The 20,972-nt window shown below is 40.1% G+C and overlaps 1 protein-coding gene across 7 annotated transcripts in view; it reads left to right on the top strand.

The window, feature by feature from the left end:
• cdc42bpaa (CDC42 binding protein kinase alpha (DMPK-like) a) overlaps window positions 1–20,972 on the top strand; it is a 53,149-nt gene that overhangs the window by 13,956 nt on the left and 18,221 nt on the right. For 4 of the 7 annotated variants that reach the window (XM_036593772.1, XM_036593775.1, XM_036593770.1 and 1 more), the window contains exons 3-9: window positions 1,242–1,325; window positions 1,485–1,580; window positions 2,827–2,975; window positions 16,855–16,948; window positions 19,116–19,316; window positions 19,507–19,755; window positions 19,971–20,050. In XM_036593772.1, the coding sequence (XP_036449665.1) occupies window positions 1,242–1,325; window positions 1,485–1,580; window positions 2,827–2,975; window positions 16,855–16,948; window positions 19,116–19,316; window positions 19,507–19,755; window positions 19,971–20,050 (953 nt within the window). Of the gene's footprint in view, window positions 1–1,241; window positions 1,326–1,484; window positions 1,581–2,826; window positions 2,976–16,854; window positions 16,949–18,179; window positions 18,222–19,115; window positions 19,317–19,506; window positions 19,756–19,970; window positions 20,051–20,972 lie in introns of all 7 variants that reach the window. The other 3 variants (XM_036593769.1, XM_036593771.1, XM_036593768.1) reach the window with 1 other exon arrangement.

The raw sequence follows: 20,972 nt of genomic DNA, 5'->3' as shown, positions 1-20,972 counted from the left end.
TCTGAATTACTTTGTTTTTGACTTTCCACTTTTAACAGTGAAAGTACAACCAAGCTCACAAGTTTACAGCCAAAAGAATGAACTGTTATGTTAAATCGTAAAGACCAGAAAGTCTTATGCTTGATCTCCCACTCCTTGTAGTTCCTACTTAGATAGTACAGTGAAATGACTAGCTGTGGCATTTGAGTCAATCTCCAAATCCTGTTCCTTGAACTTTGTGATTTTTCTTAGTAAGATAAAAGGCATATTAACAACAGGTGTGATGTTTTTGGACAAAAAAAAAAACATATAATTTTTAATATGGTAGGACCTTCAGACAGAGTACATTTTTTTTTTCTAGACACTCTGATAACAGAGGAAGAGCAAGAAGTGAATTGTTTGAGTAGCATCGAGGATGAATTAATTATTTTTCTTTTAAGACACCAACATGGGGCGTTCCGCTGAACGTCTGAAGGTATTTCCTGTGACAGTGGGGGGAATTTGAGGTTCTGCTTATGCTTCTCTCGTTAAAAAGGAGCGTTCATTAGCAAGGAAAGTTCATAGTTCATGGTTTTTCGTGGACATAGGGTAGGAGCTACCTAGATAAACTAAAGAAATGGCTTTATAGACTTGGTGTAACACTTTCATACCACCAATTTAGTGTCCTTCTAAGGGGCTGATTCATTGTAGTGTCAGCTAAGGTTATTCTTGGTGGTTTCTCAAGAGTAATATCCCTACACCACCAATCCTTGCTCACAAGGAGTATTATCTTATTATGATATTCTGTGTACTCCATCTAGCTGTGCAAGAGCATGGAAAGGATATTAACTGGTACAGCTTTATCTGGTATGGTCAGCAGTGACATGACATAAGCAGTGCTACCTGATTGTTTGTCTGATGCTGACAGGAAAGTCTGTATTTCAGTACTTAGTCATTCTTTCTCAGCTTTAGCTCTCCTGGCTTCTGAGCTTCCTGTCTGCTAATGTCTCCTCAGCCAGAGCATGCATGCCTGCAGTAACCTGAGATGCAGTGTAACTCCAGGTTTACGCTCAGATGGCACTGCTGTCAGTCTTCTGCCGTATTTGCAACAGAATATTTTAGCAAACAAGACAAAAATGCAAAGTACATTCTTCCTGTAGATTTCCATCAAGTTTGAGATTTATCTTATCTACACTAATTTACATAAAAACCCTAATTTCTTGTGTTGACCTCTCTGTGGCTGTAACCTGCTATGCTTTTGTGTTCCTGTTTGTGTATTACAGGTAGCAGTTGTAAAGGTGAAGAATTCAGACAAGGTGTTTGCCATGAAGATTCTCAACAAATGGGAGATGCTGAAAAGAGCTGAGGTCAGTTTGTTGCTGTAAATGTTGCAGACATAAGGGACAGTTGATAAGCATTGTAATTTGTTTTGTAATTTGTTATTCAGTGTAGTTTGTAGAAATGTTTTACAAGTCATTTATGGTTGAATGTGAGTACATTTTTTTTTTTTGTATGTTTGTTTCTAGACTGCATGTTTTCGGGAGGAGCGTGATGTTCTGGTGAATGGGGATAGCCAGTGGATCACCACACTGCACTATGCATTTCAGGATGACAACTTCCTGGTAAGCAGCAACAGCTGTGTGGGAGTGGCAGTTTCTGATTGGTCAGAAGTTATAACAAAACTTGTATCATAACTCTTTCAAGCTAATTTAATGGTGCTGTGTGAATGAATGGTGTGATTGGGACAGACAGGTACACAAGTTGATTGTATTAATGCCTCAGATTGAACTCTGGTAATCACAGAAGTGTCTCAATCTAACATTATGCAGCACTCGAGAGACATTGTTACATAACTGGCAACAAATATTACAAGCCTGCTTCTCTGCGCTAGGACCGAACCCTGCTGTCCCATGTGGCAGATGAGTAGCTCAACCATTTGGCCAATTCAAATGGCCAACTACAAAACACACACTTGCAGACCTTAAAATATTGGCCCATAACTCAGCTTTCATGAAAATTCAAGTTCAAAACTTGCCTATTTTCGGGAGGAGCGTGATGCACTGGTGAAAGAGGATAGCCAGTGGATCACCACACTGCACTGTGTGTTTTAAGATGACAACTTCCTGGTAAGCAGCAACAGCTGTATGGGAGAGGCAATCTTTTGATTCATCAGAAGTTTTAACAAAACTCTCTCTCATAACTCTTTCAAAGGGGAAAACATGCAGCACATAGGCTAGGCTTTCAGTGCACAAAAATATGGTTGCAGTTCTGATGTAAGCAGTTGTTAGAATTTAATTTCTTTTTATTTTGCAGAATAGTAAATGGTGCTTTTGTAATTTTATATTTTGCTATTTGTTTAAAGAGAGGTTAGTTAGATTTCTGCTTACACATCCCAGAAAATGTCTGCACTTGCATTACATAAAGCCAGAGACACATTATTTGAACAGTAATTTACCACTTCTCATATCATCGTAATATCCAACAGCTTTATCGAACATCGCATTTTATGTCAATATCGTGTAGCCCTAAATTCAAGCTGATGTTTAATGACACATTTATTATATTCTCGAAGAGCAGAACGTTTAGGCGACACTGGGCTACTGTGCTTAAATGGCTGCATTGTTGTAGAAATTGGGCCTGGATGGAACTAACCCTAACCCTATTTCTAAGTTTTTATATTTTTGTATCTGCATCTGCATTATCATTGACAGATATGCACATGGAAAATATTGGATATCAACATTTGGCCAAGAATTCCTGCGTTGGTGTATACTTACTTTTTGTTTGTAAGAGTTCAGTAACATGAATAATAGGTAGCCTGTCTTGACTGTGCAAAACCATGGATTCTGACAAGTCTGTATCTTACAGTATCTGGTGATGGATTACTATGTGGGCGGCGATCTTCTGACTCTGCTGAGTAAGTTTGAGGACCGCTTGCCTGAGGATATGGCCCGTTTCTACCTGGCTGAGATGGTGCTGGCAATTGACTCTGTGCATCAACTCCACTATGTACACAGGTAAGACTTTAGGATGCATTTAAACACCGGTCAGCCTGCATCTGACCCACAGGCCCATGTGGGACTGCTTTCCTGGAATAAAGTCAATTTTTAACTGACAATTGAGCTTCTTGACAGAAAGGTGGACAGGATAGAATGATGACTCTTGGAAAGCCGGTCTGGTGAATCCTCGCTACATGAATTCAAAATGTGGCTCCTGGGCTGCGTCTGTGATTGTAGGGAATGGTGTTTCTGATTTCTACAGTCACTTCAAAAGTTTCAAGACACTGCACAATTTATGTTTCTATTAGTGGTGCTATATGAAGAACTTTCAGAGATTATGTTCTGAGGCCCCCAGGCACTCAGACTCAGAGTGGCTTCAGTGGAAGTGATCTATTCTAGGTTGTTAATTTCATGCTACATCTGTGGAGTGGCTCTGGTCTGTGTGTGTGGAGCCTGAAAGCAGCATTAAAGATAGTAAATAATTGTTTGCTTGTGGAAAGACCCCTTCAGACCATAAGAGATGGTCAGCACAGTTTAACAGGGCATAAAGCATATTGTAACAGTGTTATTACACTTTTACAGAAACTCATCTACATCACACAACTACTGTGAACAAAAATGTTCTTGACCATCTTAAAAGGGAACATTTGTTAGTCTTCTTATTTGTACATGTTCCATTATAGATCATAACATGCTTATAAACTATAAATGTATGTCAATGTTTTTTACATGATGTCATTTTCATAGCACTTCCTTATTGCAAGAAGATTTTAATCACCAGAATACAGCATTATAACACCCTTATACCATTGTAGGTTGGCGTGAGATGCGATGTTCTGGTAATGAATAAGCGCAGTAGGTACTTAACATGTGGCTCTAATTTATTAGAAACAGTTGCTGATCACACATCCTTGTGGTAGTAGCTAATACTTTTGTTCACACCAGCCAGTTAGCCTTCATTCATGTCACAATTAGAGAAAAAAACAGCGACTCGAATAATTAATTAGCTTGTAAGAATGCAGCAGCTCACTGCTTTTGAAATACTAAGTTTGAAAAACTGCTCAAGAGAATGAAGAAGCCTCAGTAAAGTTGTAGTATTTTGAAATTTGACAGTAATGCCATGTAGTACCATAGTCAAGATAATATTAGAAAAGATACAAATTTAAGAGAAATCTAGTGCATCAAGGACAGCTGTGTTTACATGTGCTTAGGGATTGTAATATAGTCTCCCATATGTTTACACTGTCACTGCTTTATTTTCAGAATAATTGTTGTCATAATTTTATATACTACTTGTTAAATAAAAGTCAAAGTCTTATGATTTTAAGCAGAGCAGGTTCATGTAGTAATGAACACTACACAAAAAAAAATCACCACACCCTTTTTAGCATATCTGATATTTAGGCAGCAGCTAATGGCTGCTCTCAGAATTGGAGCTTGATGTTGAGTAAGCATTGTGTGGCTTGGTGGGCCTTCCATTGTTGTGATTAGGGGTCGATATAGGAAGAGGCCAGTCTTTTAGCTTCCTGTGGGTCCTCCCGTGCTACAGTGCTAGGTAGTGAGCATGTGAGGATTTCTGCAAAACCACTCCCTTCACCTCACTACAGCAGCCCAAATTTAAAACGGCTTCTTTGGTGAGATTTGTTCCTAAATATTTTTTTAAATACTGTTTTGATTTATTTGAGTTAGTCTTTTTTATGACAGACAGCTTCTTTCATGTGATTATAATATTACAGTTGGACAGCCATAAAGACTGTTGGGCCCTTCAGGTACTGAGTGATGAGCTATGATTGGATCAGAGCTCAATGGGGTAATGGATGACTACTCCTTCACCCACTGACTGAATATGTAAGATGGCTGCCCAAACTTTCTGTGTTAATGTCTACATCTTCATTCAGCTTGTTCCACATTTTAATCAGTTATCAACTCTGAGGGAGTGTGGATAATATGATGTCAATTGCAGAGTACATTAGAAAAAAAACACCAGTTTAACTTTTCATTGTTTGCACAGAACAGGATTACAGGACAAAATTTGTAGGATTTGACTTGGGTTTATTCCTCATTCTGCCTAATAATCCATTTTTCTTGGTTAAGAACTGAGAATGTCTGACTAGTTCTGTTCTCATATAGAGCTTTAATCAGGCCTGAAATAATGGTCCAAACCTGAATACAGGCTGAGAATTGTCTGTCCAAGTAGGACCAGACATACAGCATTGTGCTTTGAGTCTGGATGTGACCAAAGCCCGACAAGATTCTGTTTGAGACCAGTTTTTAATCCGAAAATGATCCAAGTACAAGAAAATTCTGTACGAAACCTCCCCAAACCAACCCATCATCACACACAGTATCAAACAAAACCTGATATTTCTAATTGTAGTACTGTTTAAATTACCACGTGACAATAGTAATAGCTGTCATCAGATCATAGACAAATACAATAAAAATAAAATATAGTATGATATAACACCCAAAATTAAGTAACTAAATTGCTTATGCTTGTGAAAAACATCTCAAACTTTTGTGTAGATGTACTTTCCATACTGCGCTGTTTTCGTCTTCACCTGTTACTCCTAAACATGTAACAAACAAATAAAGCATTCTTGTGTCTGCACCTGTTTATACTTTCCTGAATTAATTCTCATCAATTTTCTCACAAGTGTGGACCATGTGGATCTTTGTCAATGACACGAGTAGGTGACTCCAGCATGCCAGATTAAAAAATATTTTAAGACAATCAAAGTAGAGTGGAATAGTGAAGTAAGGAGAAAAACTAAAGCAGTGGGAGATGCTGGTAAAATCTATGCAAAGTGGGAGGCATGATCTGAGAACCCAAGCGTGAAATTTGAACCCACCCAGACCTGACGCTTACTTTGAAGATAACGTCCAAACACAACCGAACCTGATATAAGCAGTTGGATCCCGTTGGGTTCGAATAAAGATTGCAAACTCTAATGTCTTAGCATATCACAGCTGAGGGTCTGACCCTGTGACCTCAGGTCACCAGATGATTTCCCACATTGCTGTCATACCTCACAGAGTCAGAGCTATAGAGCACAGACAAGTCATACTGAAAAGCATCTCCTGGAACAGCCTTTCATACCAGCATTGGTATTGTTTCAAACTGATTATCTGAATGTGTTATTCTCCACTCCTCTACAGAGTGTGTATGTTTATTTTAAAGAAAGAATTTGACAAGTCTGTTCCTCTGAGAGTCAGGAGCGTGTCTCCGATTTTGGCACCTCGTTGTCACCTCTCAGGCTCTGACAGTCTCTGCACTGCGACTAGCAGTCTCCGTCTCCTGGCTTAGAACAAACAAACTAGCCTGTCTTCCACTGCATGAAATAACACTCCACAGTTCCACCAGTCAGCTGCTGCTGAGATGGACTGAGGCAGGGAGCTGTTCTGTATTGTATTACCTCATCGTTGAGTGGTTGTTTCACTTTGCTTATGCAGTCCTGTCTATAACTGGGGGAAGGGAGAAGAATTATGCATGGGGCCTAAACAACTGTCCTCCTTTGTATTTTTTTCCCTCTTTTTAAATTTTCTGGGTTCTTGTGGTCACTGTTTGCTTGTATTTGAAGGAGGAGGAGAATTGAATGCAGAAAGAGAGCGTGGAGTTTAGGGAGCGGATGATACTAACTTGGAGTAAAGAGAGAGGGAGAGAAAGAGAGTCAAAAAACTGAAGGCAGTGGGAGGAATGCTGAGTCGGGGCGTGGTCAGCTGCAGCTGTGCAGGGTCTGCGAGTGTGTGTCCTGGGCTGGAATGCCGGGACCTCCCCCAGGAATGAGCAGTCCTGCGGCCCCAGCGTCTCTGTGGGAAAAAAGGGAGCAGCCGAGCCTCGCATAGAACTGACCTCCAGAGCCCACAACCCCCATAACCCCAACACTGACTCACCATCAGTCACATGGAGCCGCAGCGACGGGCTAGAGCACATTCCTCAGCTCTCTATTAGTATGAAGCAGACGAGACAACAGCGGAGCTGGAACAAGTAGTAGAACTCTAATCTGTGCTTCCTGCTCTTAGATCAGCCTGAAGGAGACTCATGAGCAGAGTTGATGAAATGCTTTAAGGGTTAATGACCTGTGCGGAGGAAGTAATTATGTGACTAGAAGTTGTTGTGGCTTCAGTACAGCTGTACAGCTGTCTCATCGCTGTCGTTGTGTAATACAACTTAATATTGATTCAGGTGCAGATGTTTTCAGCTTGAACAAAATAATGGTGGGGAATCTCAGTGGTGAGGATGGCTTTGATGGAGGGATCCGCCTCTCTCACGCGTGTGAACAGATACACACGCACACATGCACTCACTGCCCTTCCTGGAGGTCCAAAAGAAACACCTGCCAAGTGCTAAATGGGGGTAAAAATTTGCTTTGGCAGAAAAATAATGGTCAGTAGCCAGTTGGCCAAAAGCCTCATTTGTTTTGAAATTGCAGCACAATGCAAAGCTTAAGTTGCTGTGTAAGAGTGATGATTTGACCCTTGCTGTCCATCAGTCCAGTGAAAGGTTGCAGAATCAAATCAGAGATGCATGGTGCAGAGAGACTGGCTTCAGTATGATGCCACAGCTAACACGATGGACACTGCTTTTGCCACACAATTTTTAAACACACAACTGAAAAACAAAAAAATTTTTGTTATAAAGACTCATGATGATGGAGCTTGAAAGCGTAAATGAAAACACAAAGCCAGGCACCATCAAAAGTTCTTCATGCAGACCCCATCTTGAGAGACAAAGTCATGGCTAGGATAAACTTAATGATTTTTTTTGAAGTAATAGTTGTAAATCGGATCTTGTGTTTTGTTGTTCCTTTAACATAAGTGAGAAGATTAATCTGCTAATTTAGTGAAATGCTTCAATTTTATAATAGGTTATGTTTTTACTAGTAAATTTTGTCAATTTTTTTAGCCGAATGACTGTTTAGGCCTTCATTATTCAGAAGTGGTGGAATCTGATGAAGTACATCTGAGGTCATCTAATGTGATTCTGTTATTGTGGGTTTAATCAGTTATTGACTGGAGTTAATGTGTTTGTCATTGATCTGCAGTAAGATATTGATCTGACCACAATAGTCCTAACCCTTCCTTTTTTAAACCTATTTATTTATATATTTGTTTTTTTGTTTGTTGTTTGTTTATTTTAGCAAGTAAGTTTAGCAAGTAAGCTAGCTAATTTTCATTTTATAATGTAATAATTTCATATACAAGATGTCATAAGATTGTGACCTGTATCCTGTAGCCCTCTTAATTTTTTCTTCTCTTACAAAGAGGAACTGATTTTGCTGAGAGGAATGATCTCAGTCAATAATATTTCTATACTGTGATCTTGTTGAAAAATTTAAAGAATGATTATTGCATGCATATATTTGTGGTCTTCATTATTTATTTTTTGACACTGCTTTAGTTGGAATGCATGGCTTGAAGTCTTGATTGTTAACATTTTTTGAAGGAGTTTACTGGTCTGTATAACTACAGTTGTATGTAAATGTTAGGGCCCCCCTGGCCAAATTATTTATTTTGTTGATTTTGAAGGTAAAAGTAAACACTTTTTTGAGTTAATTTGAGCATAATAAATTCTCTGATCCTTCAAACCTTGTACTAACACTCAGCAACCATGTGATCATCTTAGCAGCTAGCTGATAAGCTAAAAAAGTAGCTAATCGGTGCCCACAAAGCAGGGGAATGCTATAAAAAGATATCAGAGAACTTGCAGATTGTAGTTCCACTCTCCAGAATGTCAGTAAGGAATTATATTTGAGAAAAACTGTGGAAGTCTGGGTGAGATCTGAAAGACCACGAAAACTCTTGGAATAACTGCTCGTATGCTGACCAGAAAGGCAAAGCAAAACACCCATATGACAGCAAAAGCACCTGCGGAAAGGTTTAGCTGACACAGGCATAGTGGTGCACTTGCTGCTGCCCAGACATGATCTGCGTGGAATAGTGATCAAACAAAAACCTAACTTGTGATTTCATCACAGATGTCAACATCTGAACATGAAAAATAACATCTAGATAAGCCAGAGGCATTTTGAAAACACGTGCTATGGACAGATGAAGTAAAAATGAAACTCTTGGGCCATATTCATACATACATCATCTAAACTGCTTATCCTTCTGGGTCGCGGTGGGGTGCTGGAGCCTATCCCAGCTGTCATTGGGCGGAAAGCAGGATACACCCTGGACAGGTCGCCGGTCTGTTGCAGGGCAGACAGACAGACACACACATTCACACCTAGGGGCAATTTTAGCACGTCCAATTGGCCTGACTGCATGTTTTTGGACTGTGGGAGGAAACTGGAGTACCTGGAGGAAACCCACACAGACACGGGGAGAACATGCAAACTCCACACAGAAATGACCCTGGTCGCCCGGCCGGGAATCGAACCCCGGCCATTCTTGCTGTGAGGCAACAGCGCTACCCACTGCACCACCATGCTGCCGGGCCATATTCACCAAAGGTAAATTTAGAGGGGGAAAAAAGGAGCAACAGATGATGAAAAGAACACCTTGCTAGCTGTTAAGCATGGAGGTGGATCTTTTATGCTATTATGCATAGGTTTTGCGACAGCCAGTGGCACAGGAAGCACTACACACATAGATCAAAGAATCAATTAGGAAAATATCAGCAAATTTTGGAAGCAAATGTCTCAGTCGGTCAAGGAACTGAAGCTGTAGAGACTGGCTTCTTCAATAGGACAGTGATACAAAACATACCTCAAAATCCAATATGAACTACTTCAAGGCCCTCACAGTTCCCTGACTTGAATATCATGGAACATCTGTGGGTAGAAACTTGTTCTGTGCACACACATTGTCCCAAGAATATTGCAGAGCTAGAAGTGTTCTGCAAGGAGGAGCAGGTGAGAATTCTTAAAACTAGATTAGAAAGACTCCAAGCTGGCTGCAAAAGCGTTTGCAAGCTGTTGATATGACACTAAGTAGTGCCCGAAGTTTTGCACATGCCACAAAGTAACTGTGCATTCATTTTTGCAGATAAATAAAATTAAATAGTTTTCTGCAGAGGCTGTGTTTAAATATTTTCACAAAGGTCATGGTACTATGCTTTGCATTTTTGTAGTTAAGCACTGAGGTTGCTTCATTTAGTCCTTGGGCAGTCTACAGTTGTTACTGTCTGGGTTTATGTCATCATGTAATTTCTCAGATGTTTCTATGAGTAGCAGCATCTGTTAAGGAAATTAAATCAAAATCGAAACAGGATGTGGTGTTACTCACAAACCACACAAGGAGGAAGTGGTAAGCCACATTTTCTCGTGTTACAAAGGAATACAGGATACACGTCTCTCTGTCTTTTGAGGGCCAGTGAATAGACACTGAGAGGTATGTATGTGTGTGGCGGCGTGGCGGGTCTGCTGCCTGCTGGAAGTGTTAATAGGTTGTAAGCCGTGAAGATTCTGAGCCCTCCTGTGGCTTAGAGCCTACTTGGTCTGTCTCTCTGTAGTCCTGTGGAGACGCTGCAGCCAGGGCAGATGGCCTCTGCATATCAGTCCTGCTGTCTTAAAAGGGATTACCCTTCTCTGACCCTATATTTATTCTTTCTTTCTTCACTCCCTCCCTTACTCTGTCTGTCTTTTTTGTCTCTCTGTTCCAGTGCTGAAATGTGGCGGTTGTTGACAGCACAAGCACATAAACACCTTTTCAGGTGCCTGTGTTGTTTTCTGAGGTCTAATCTTGGTCTTATTCTCTGCTTCTTTACAGTATTTGTCTTCTACTGTACAGTGTAAGAGTCAGAGGCCATCCTTCACTTTTTTAATATCTCTTCAAAATGGACCTTTAACCATGAGTTGTTTATTTTCATGCAGCATTTCTGGGGGAATTAAATATAAGATAATCCTTACAATTGTGCAAGACCTGATAGACCGCCAAAAGATAAACATTCTGCAACAGTCCCTGAAGGCTTTCTTGAAATGCTAAAAGCAGGTATCCTGAAAAAGAATGGAAGCTGTAATAAAAGCTGAGATTGAAGACATAAAATATTGAAAATGTGGATGTGTAGTTGCCAAAGCTTCTGTGTAATTTTCTTTTACATATATGTTTTCTTGACGCTGGAAAGCGAATAACTTGTACTTCATGCCCCGTTTTGACTGGAATTAAAATAAATGAAGGGTGGTCTCTGACTTTTGCACCGTACTGCATATGTGAAGCATACATCCAGCTCTTTATGGCATAGCAATGAATATCCCACAGTGCAGCTTTGACTGGTGCCCTCTTAGTTCTTGATGTGTCAGCAGGCTAACTTGTTTATGGTTGTGTGGCTCGGGGGGGTTGGGGCCTGTGTATGGGCTTTTTTCTCTGGAATGTTGTAAACAGAGGAAAGGGACCCTGTTTGGAACTTGGCTAGTTGGTGAAGTGGATAATAAGAGTTCAATTTCTGAAGATTCTCTATGAGATGTGCTCTCAGATACACTGTAAAGCTCATAGGAAAATGTTCCTCCCTGTTTTTCCTTTAGACAGGGAGGAAAATTGCTGATTATCACAACAAGATTGTTGTGGAGGGAGGAGACAGTTTTGTTTTTTCTGTTCTCTGACTGACATAACCAATTGAGGCAATGGAGGAGAATGCTGGGTCATACTCAAGGGGAGAAGTGTTTAGCCTTTGCTGATTTACTGGCAAAATTACAGGGTTAAAAAAAATACTCTCAATGCTGTTTTCTCCATGGGAAAGTAGTTCTGTAGCTTACGCTCTCCTTTGCTCACTTTGGGTTGGGTGCGTGTTGGGAATGTGGAATATTTTCTCTCTCGCTCTCTCTCTCTCTCTCGCTCTCTCTCTCTCTCTCTTTCTTTCTCTTTCTTTCTCTCTCTCTCTCTCTCTCTCTCTCTCTCTCTCTCTCTCTCTCTCTCAGACTGGGTAAGAGAGAGATTGGAGCGTCCTCTTGCGCAGTGCCCTGTCTCTGTAAACACTGCTTCAGGGCTTTAGAGCCGATAAGCGCTCAGAGTCACCTCCCAGGCATGCCACAAGCCAGGAATCACACACGCCTTAATTGGAAATCTCCAGAATTACCCTCTTTTTTTTTTTTTTTTGTTCCTCTCTCGGTCTGTCTGCCTCCGTCTTTCTCTCTTTCGCCCACACTATGTTTGGCTCTCTTTTCGCGCTCACTCTCCCTCTGCTTTGCTTGTCACCAACTCTCACTCTGTCTGTACATCTCTGCTCATTTGTGTGTTCATTTTTTTCTGCTGCTTTTACTGTTCAGAGAATCCAGATGCTTCTGTAACTTTTACCTACTTGTTTGCTCTCTTTTTGCATTCCACTCTATTAAAATGGTGTCCCTTGTGTGCTCTGTCTGTAAGTATGCCCATGTTTACACGCTCTAGCACGTCTCTGACGCGTCCTGCTTCTCAGTCTGGCATATGCTGCCAAATTTGGGAAAGCCTGGCTGCTGTGCTGTGTGGCTGGCTCTGCCAAGGCCAGGAACAGCCTTCTCATTTATTTATGTTTTCCTGTTAGGCGATGTTTTGTGAGAATAGTATGACTCAAAGAGCTGCCCTGCCTTCTGTGGCGTACATATGGAAACAAGTGTTTTATTGTTGTATTTAAATTTGCATTTTAAATTTGTTTGGATCTTATTACTGAACTATTTTTGACAAAGACGGGTCAAGTTTGCCTATTGCCTGGTGCCCCTGGGCACAGCATTTTGTGTTTTGGCCACTAAAAATGCTTTATCTACTTTTAGCAAACCGTTACTCCAGTTTAGCAATCCAGTTGAAACAAAACAGGCTATAGCTTATAGGTCCCCCTCGCAGAGGAACTCAAAACTGCTTTACAGGTGCAAGCATGTGTGTTTGTGTTCTTATAAATATAAAGTTTAAAAAAATATATATTTTTTAAAGCAACATCTGACTGACTTTTGACGCTGAAGCTTGCTTGTTCAGTCAAAATTCAATGTATATACAATAAACATGTTTCTGTAATTTTGGACAGTGGCTAGTGGCCAGACTTTTAATTTTGGCCACAAGAGTCATTGGCTTGGTTACCTGAGTGGCCATTGCAAAATTGATATATTTGTCTACACCTGGACTAAGATATTTGGAGAGGTTCATCCCAAAATGCATTATAGACCACTTTCAAAAATGATATGCATTGTTAGGAGTAGACTTTATGCATACAAATAATAACAATACAATATCATATTTTAATACTATCTTTATTGCAAAAGAAATAAAGTGTGTTTTCCATTATGCTTTAGCTGTTATTCTTTTCAGAAAATCAGTATGTTCAAAATTGTTACAAATGTATGTACAGCACTTTGGGCTGAAACTCTTCGTCAACTTTTTAGTGAGTCAAAAAAAGGAATCCACCATGCTATTGCAACACTCTCGCTAAGAACAGTTTTTGGGACTGTAAAAATAAGCAGGGTGGAAAATGTGCTTATTATTTACCAATGTATGTGCCTTGTGTATATGAAGGAGAGTGAAATAGAGATGTCAGCGGTAGTGTCTAATGTACTGTTTGACTGAGTGTTTCTATAGATACCGGCCTCTGGGCTTTCTCTCAGGGGTCAGAGCTCTGGCTGCAGAAGGTTGGAGTTGAATCAGCGTGTGTCTGGTCAGGGTGTGCAGGAGGAAGAGAAGTTATTTTTAACCCAGTAGTTCTGCTTCACTCAGGCTCACTGATCCTTGACCACACACAGAGACAGACATACACCCCCACTCACCATTGCTAAGTCTACCACCTGCCCACCTGTGATACCTGATCCTAGCTAGCTCTTCCCCAGATGCTTCATTCTATGAGTTTTTCTTGCTGACACAGATGCTCTCTGTTCACACACTAATCTCTTGGTTCCCTTCAATTGAAAGGCCTTTTTTTGTTGTCTTCATATTACTAATTATGGGATTATTTGCCTTTAAACAAGCTATGTTAATGCCCATAGACCAGTCTTATTCATCTGTTCACCACCAACTCAGCACTGCACTCTTCAGTGTTGCACTGTCCTTATACACCCATAATTTAGCTCATGGACCCCTGAGCTGTTTAGATGTTGAATTAGTTCTGTTGAAGAGTGACAAATGCTTAAGTGCAATATAGGGTGATGTGCGTTTGTTGTCATGAGGAACATCACAGTAAATTTTGAGAATATGTCAAAATATAACTGAACAAACGCATGGGGCACCGTTATAAAGTCTTACAACTGGAGTTCAAAAGTGCTCAGAAATATAACAGCGGTGTTAAAATCTTTTATGCTGTTCTGTATTCAGGAAATGAATGCATTCTTTATAAAAAACGTTTAAGCATTTGCAAACTATAGTTTTGCTTAAATGCTCAATATTAACCCGTTCATTTTGGACTCGCTTGGGAGCGCCCTCTAGCGTTTGACAAACCCAGAAGACATTACAGAGTGGTAATTTTCCTCTTTACATATTCTCTGGTTACACCTGCTGACCAGAGGGGAAGTGGTATGAAATACCCTAAGCCTCCTATGGCTCTGTGTTACTGTGTGTTTGGTAAAGAGCTGCCACCTGCTGGGCTGCTGAGTTGGAATAGTGTCTGAGCCAGTATAAGCAGTCTCTCTAGTGGGGCCAAGAATGTGAAGGTCAAAGTCAGTCAGAGTTACTCTAGAGTTGTAATTAATTTATTTTTTTGCATTTAAAAAAAGAAATCATGCATTTCTTAATGTCTTTTTGTATTAGTGATGTTAATTATGCTCCAAGAAGGCTGAAACAGTTTTGTGTAGTTCCAAACAGACTACATACTTAAAAATAGATCTAGATTTTTTTTTATTTATTCTATCGTTTATTTTTAAATGTCTAATTTCATTTATTTGTACCTCCAACTAGGGCTGGGAGATATGGTTAAAAAAATTGTGTCTCAGTATTTTGTAGTATAACACGCTCATAGTCAGAAGACAAGCATCACGAGACTACTACACCGGCCGCTATCTGCAGAACACGCAGTTGCCTGCATTAAACAGAAAACACAGCTGCCTGCATGTTATGATCACCACAAAATTCATGATGTTGCCTAATGTGACATAATATATCAGATAAATCATCCATCTCCAAAGCTGTTAAGATCAGTGATATCGTCTCTATCTGGAAAACAAAGTGGCGACAGTGAATTTGACAGTGAACGGATTCACCAGCTGAATGTGTAAGGGTAACACAACTGCTGTTCAAGTGTTGTAATCTGCATGTCATGTTGTTCATGACATGCAGCATTTTAATTCAGTATTATTTTGAAGAATCTACACAGAACTGTGTGAAATCTTACTTGATCATACCCACTTATCTCATCCTCTTGAGAGCATAACGATAACAGTTTCCCACTAATGGCAGTTCTCAGAAGTCTTGTTGTGTTTTGATTTAAGCATATGAGTGTTCTAGCCCAGCCTTTAGCTCTATGTTACTATTGCTGCAGATTGTCTGTTTGAGAGTTCTTGCCATTGTTTAACCAGTTTCACACATGAATATACTGCCTACAATCAGGGTCTAAAGAATGTATGTTTGTGTATGCTTTGATATAACTGTAATTGGTCAACATGGCAAAAAATGTCTTAATACAGGTTTTTTTATGCAGCAGGATTTTTCACTGACAATTTTTCACTAGCTTGTGGTTTACCGAGTTGAGAAATCCCTGGAAGACTGATTGGAATGACACCATGTTTAACCTTATAGTGTGTATTTCTTTCTGGTGGGTGACATGCTAAAGAGTGGAGCTCTCGCTGACTCTTTCTTGCTCGCTCTCTCTTGCTCTCTTTTCGTTTACTTGCTCTCATTCTCTGGTTTGCGTGTGAACAGTGCTCTGTATTCTCTTGGGCCAACAGGCTCTTCACAGTAGCTGAAGCTTTTTGTAAACACTGAGGGAAAGCAGACAGAGAGGAGGAGGAACAAATAAACAGTGTCTCTAATGAGATGGAGATGTGAACCAATCCAAACTACTGCAGAGGCCTCTCACTTTCTCTGGGGCTGTGCAAACACACTCAGCCACAGGAACTCTGACGTCTAGATAAATGTGTAGAAGACACATAGCAGTGTGATGAGTTTCTCCCCAATTTTATTTTCATTGCAAGACAGAGCGCTGGTGACGTTTGTAGAAGCAAAACAGCAAAAATGTGTAGGAAGTGTGGTGCATGTTATTTTATTTTTAACTCTGTTATTTACTGTGTAGGCCTCGTACAGCCTGTTCAGATGTTTTTAATGTCCGTCTTGACAGATGTTCTGTTTCTGGCTTGCCACATCAATTTCCTGTGTTAAGAACAAAAATACTCTTATTTTTCTTCTTTAAACTGATGTAAGGTTTATTTTGTGTGCCTTTCTTTCATTTTCTTTTTTTGTTTTATTTTCATTATTCAGCTGAAGAATTGTCTTTTGTTCTCTTTTTATCTCTTTTTCCAGCTCGCTTTAAATTGGTATTACTGGCTGTCCTGATAAGTCACTGTATTGTCTAGTATTAATTTGTAAATTAATATCATGTTGCTCAGACATTCAGTGGCGTGCCTAAAACTCTGTTACACAGTGTTTTGGCTTCCTCTGGACGTGTAGTAAACATGACCCTTGCAGAGCGCTGCAGCACTAATGAGAAGTTAGAATTTCTGGTATGAATTCTTGCACTGGTGTCTACGGCCCCTTTGTGTTATGAGCTCTTGCAAGCGTGTGTTGTCATTGGATGTGAACTGCAGATCTGTATTGTGTGAAGAATGCTTTACTGAGCTCATGACCCCAGAGTGGAGAAAAAAAAAAAAAACACTCCGCTCAGTGTTCAGTCCGCCTCTACCTCTTTCAGGACCTGATGGTTAATGTCCTTGTTAAATTATGTATTTGTAATTCTCCTGTTATTTCTTTTAGATGTATGAAATATGTATGAATATGCATGTTAGATGTTGTGTTTATATTAATATAGACTGTATTATGTGGAGTACTTAGTTGTCTCCCTCCCCTCTTTCAGAGATATCAAGCCAGACAACATTCTGTTGGATGTGAATGGACACATTCGATTGGCAGATTTTGGCTCCTGCCTTAAGCTCATGGAGGATGGAACGGTAAGGATGGCCGATGTCCCATTGTTCTAAATCCTAATCTTTAATCAAAATATTTAGTTATAGAATAAAAAGAGAGAACTTTGTAATGAGCGGTCCATGTTGCTATTCTTGAGCTTAGCTGTATAGCAAAGCAGGAACGTGAATCTCCTCATCATTGAACAGGCTTCTCTAGGTAATTATTTTAGGCCAAGAGCCTCTTACTTGGTGTCGGCAGGTTTAGACTACAGTTTGAGTCTGAGTTTTAGGGAAATAGAGAGAAAGAAAAAGTATATGCACAAAGAATAGGTATGGGCAATATCTAAAAATTATTAGCAGATTATCAGTTATATTCTAGTTTTGTCATTACAGCGGAGGGCCTCTGGAACGCCACTATAGGTGCATGTGGGAAACCTAGAAGTATTATATTTTGATAATTTTACCGTCAGGACATTTACACTGTATGGAAAATGCTTTGAATTTTCCTCAGATGACATTCTGAGAAACTCCCAGCAGAGACAGTGGTGAATTTATTGTATATTATATATAATTGCCTGTGAAGCATTGTCATCAGGTTTCCTGTCACTCTGATCACAGAAAAGCTTATTGTGAAGTAATTTATCACAACAGTGATAAAATATCGTCATATTGCCCAGCCTTAATTAGAGGTGGGAGGTATGGCAAAAATAAAATACTGTGATACTTCAATAAATTTTCATGATGTGTCACGATATTTGATTTTTTTCATGTGATCAGTTGGAACAGAGAAAAAAGAACCAGTAGTGCTACATTTTAAAAAATACCATCGATACTGACGATATCCACATGTTCAAAAAAGCGTATTGACATAATTTATCACGATAATGATATATTGCCCAGTCTTACCCCTAATTACAAATGTTTCCTTCAATTTCCTTTACTACATTATAAAGCAAGAAATGAAATTTGAACCACTTCATACATTCAGAGAGAGACTTTTTATACAAACCAAATGTGTCAAAGTACAATATGAAAAGTTTGAAAGCATATCTCTGAGTGGCAGATTAGCCAGGCAAGTGTGAAAAATGATTTATGTGTGGTTCCTCTGTAATAATTAATAATTACAGTGATCCCAGGAAAAGACCACGAGTTGTGAAGGCAATTTATATTCTTCTATAAAAAATCTTGAGGCATATAGTTCAATGCAAGACAGTTAGGAGTAGTGTTCCTTATGACCTTTAACTAAGATTTGCTGCTGTTTTTTGGCACGTCACAGACAACTCGGCAGGATTTCCCCCTTTCCTCCGACAAGACGAGTGTGAGTGCGCGCGTGTGTCTCAGCATGCTCACGCGTGCGTGCTTAAAGCTGTTCACGCGTGTTTTTACGAGTGTGTGTGTACATATAGAAGGACTGTGTCACTGCAGGAGAAATGGCTAATTTATTGCCTCACTTCCGCAAATTCTTCCAGCTGCACACATCTGCACAAAGGCTTCACTCAGATGTTCTGACGGGGAACACCAATCACCCTGTCCTTCACCAGGGCTTCCTCTCTGACAACTCTCTGACAATCTCTTTTCTCTTCTCAGCTCACAGGGCTGGCTGCTCTTTGAGAATTTAACTTGTGGAAAGACACTCACAGTAGTGTGAAACACGTTTTTTTTTTGGAGGCCAGGCATGGTTCTGCTGGTTGTGTCCAGTGTGAGAGCATGAACCACCCTGCTTCAGCACATTTGCATTTCATTGTGATGACCTATGTAGAAACAGAGAGGCATTCCTGAGCACTGATTATTTCAAAGCTCAGAAAGAGCTGAGAAACACCCTTTTTTAGCATCACCCGCTGAGTTAATGATGAAATCTGGTCAGATATGCTCTTAGACACAGGAGCTTTTGTTTGTTTCCCTGTTGTCATTGGCAGCAAAGAGCTCTTTTTATGGACTCTGCACCATGAATACCTGGTGTTATGTAAATGACCCCATCCTCTGTAATTCTGCCTCTGTCAGGCAAGGCAGGTGCTTGTCTGTCTTTGTGCAAAGTTTAGTGCTCAGGTACCCTTTCTTTGGATTATAATATCATTAAGAACATTATAAAGTAGAAAAGAAAATAAGAGTATGAAATTCCATAGGAAGTCTTCTTGAGTCTTCTCAATGTTTTTTGTGATGTTTGCTTTCCTTTGCTGCAACATGGTGCTTATAGTGTGATGTTATCTTTTAGGTGCAGTCCTCTGTGGCAGTTGGCACTCCAGATTACATCTCTCCAGAGATCCTGCAGGCCATGGAGGATGGCAAGGGCAAGTATGGCCCTGAGTGTGACTGGTGGTCTCTGGGCGTCTGTATGTATGAAATGCTGTATGGGGAAACACCTTTCTATGCCGAATCCCTGGTGGAGACTTATGGCAAGATCATGAACCACAAGGTAAGAAGTTAATATAGGGTTTGGAAATGAGCTGTTGTGTTATTGAATAATTAACAGTATCATTTACAAATAAATCATTGTATTAGTAACCGTTATTTATTTAATTAATTATTTTTTAATATTGTCATTGTCTCCTGACATCCTCTTGCAAATAGCCATGAATTAAAACGCTGGCCTTACACTATTTTAGGAGCGGTTCCAGTTCCCTGCTCATATCGCAGAGGTTTCTGAGAATGCCAAAGACCTGATCCGCAGACTCATCTGCAGCAGAGAGCACCGACTGGGCCAAAATGGGATCCAGGACTTCAAGCAGCACCCCTTTTTCTCTGGCATTGACTGGGAGAACATCCGCAACTGTGATGCACCATACATCCCAGAAGTCAGCAGCCCCTCGGACACCTCCAACTTTGATGTGGAGGATGACTGCCTCAAAAATTCGGTGGGATATTTTTTTGTCTGACAACCTTGTTGCATTTTGCACCCTAAATTGGTGGATTGGAAGAACATTTTATTACAGTCTGTCATGTTTGTGTATTTATGATGATTATATATCATGGAATCAAAACAAGAGTTAAGAAGTGTTTCTGAGTCACCAAATGTTTTGCTGTAGAGCTTTGTGTATTGGAGCTAAATCAGATATTTTTCCATTTTCAGGAGACAATGCCTCCTCCTTCTATAACGGCCTTCTCTGGACATCATCTTCCATTTGTTGGCTTCACCTACACCAGCCAGTGGTAAGGTCTCAGCACACAACAGACTCCAATGTTTTCTTGGCAATACATCTCAAGTGTATAGATTTTAATCAAATCCTGTCTGTATTGTGAAACATGCTGTTTGCTACATTGACATGTGATTTAGAGAACTTGTAGTGTCTGTTTAAAAGTCAGAGTAACACATAATGTTTAAAGCAAATAGAGCTATAAAACTGACTACTTACTGTAGACAGCCACAAAAAGTCCTCATTTGGCGAAAAAAACAATAATGCTGTCAGAGCTGTAGGATCGTGCCATGATTCTCATGGAGTGTGAGCATAACTTCTCTCTTGTTTGCATTAATCTGGCTGACCTCACTCGCTTGGGCTGCTATCATTGATTTGCCCAGATTAGCATCCCTGCTTATGATGCGTCTGCTAGACTGGGGCACTAGATTGTGTTTTGACAGTGTATTGGTATTCGGGGGGCCCCATATTGGTGCTGATTTAGCATTTTTTCTTTTGGAAATGCTCTTTCTAGTTTGGTAATGCGCTCTTCTTTACAGTGAGATCTTACACATCTCCACGTTTGTCTTTGATTTCAGGAATGAGTAACAATATACTCTTACCACTAAACTGTTGGAAAACTGTGCAAGTTTTCAGATTTACAAACATATTGTATTCCAGGGGTATTCTGGGCATAGTTACAGTTGTTGGGCCATGAAGGACCAACAGGGTGAACAAATTTGCAGTAGCGTCACTCTAAGGCAAATGAGTGCTGCATCTCTAGTTGGATAAGAACCAAAAACAGGAGCTCCCTCATTCAAGGGGTCCAAGAGGTTAATTAGGGGGTCAGAAGCCCCTGTATTTTGCACCTTGTGTATCACTTGGTCATTCTTGCTGGTTTCCCCACACTAGCACCCGTACGGGAGCAGCTGTCCGATAGATTCAGATAAAGCCGTTTG

The sequence above is a fragment of the Colossoma macropomum genome, unplaced genomic scaffold (genome assembly GCF_904425465.1).
Source record: "Colossoma macropomum unplaced genomic scaffold, Colossoma_macropomum, whole genome shotgun sequence".
NCBI lineage: Eukaryota > Metazoa > Chordata > Actinopteri > Characiformes > Serrasalmidae > Colossoma > Colossoma macropomum.
This window is presented reverse-complemented; position numbering and strand designations above follow the sequence as displayed.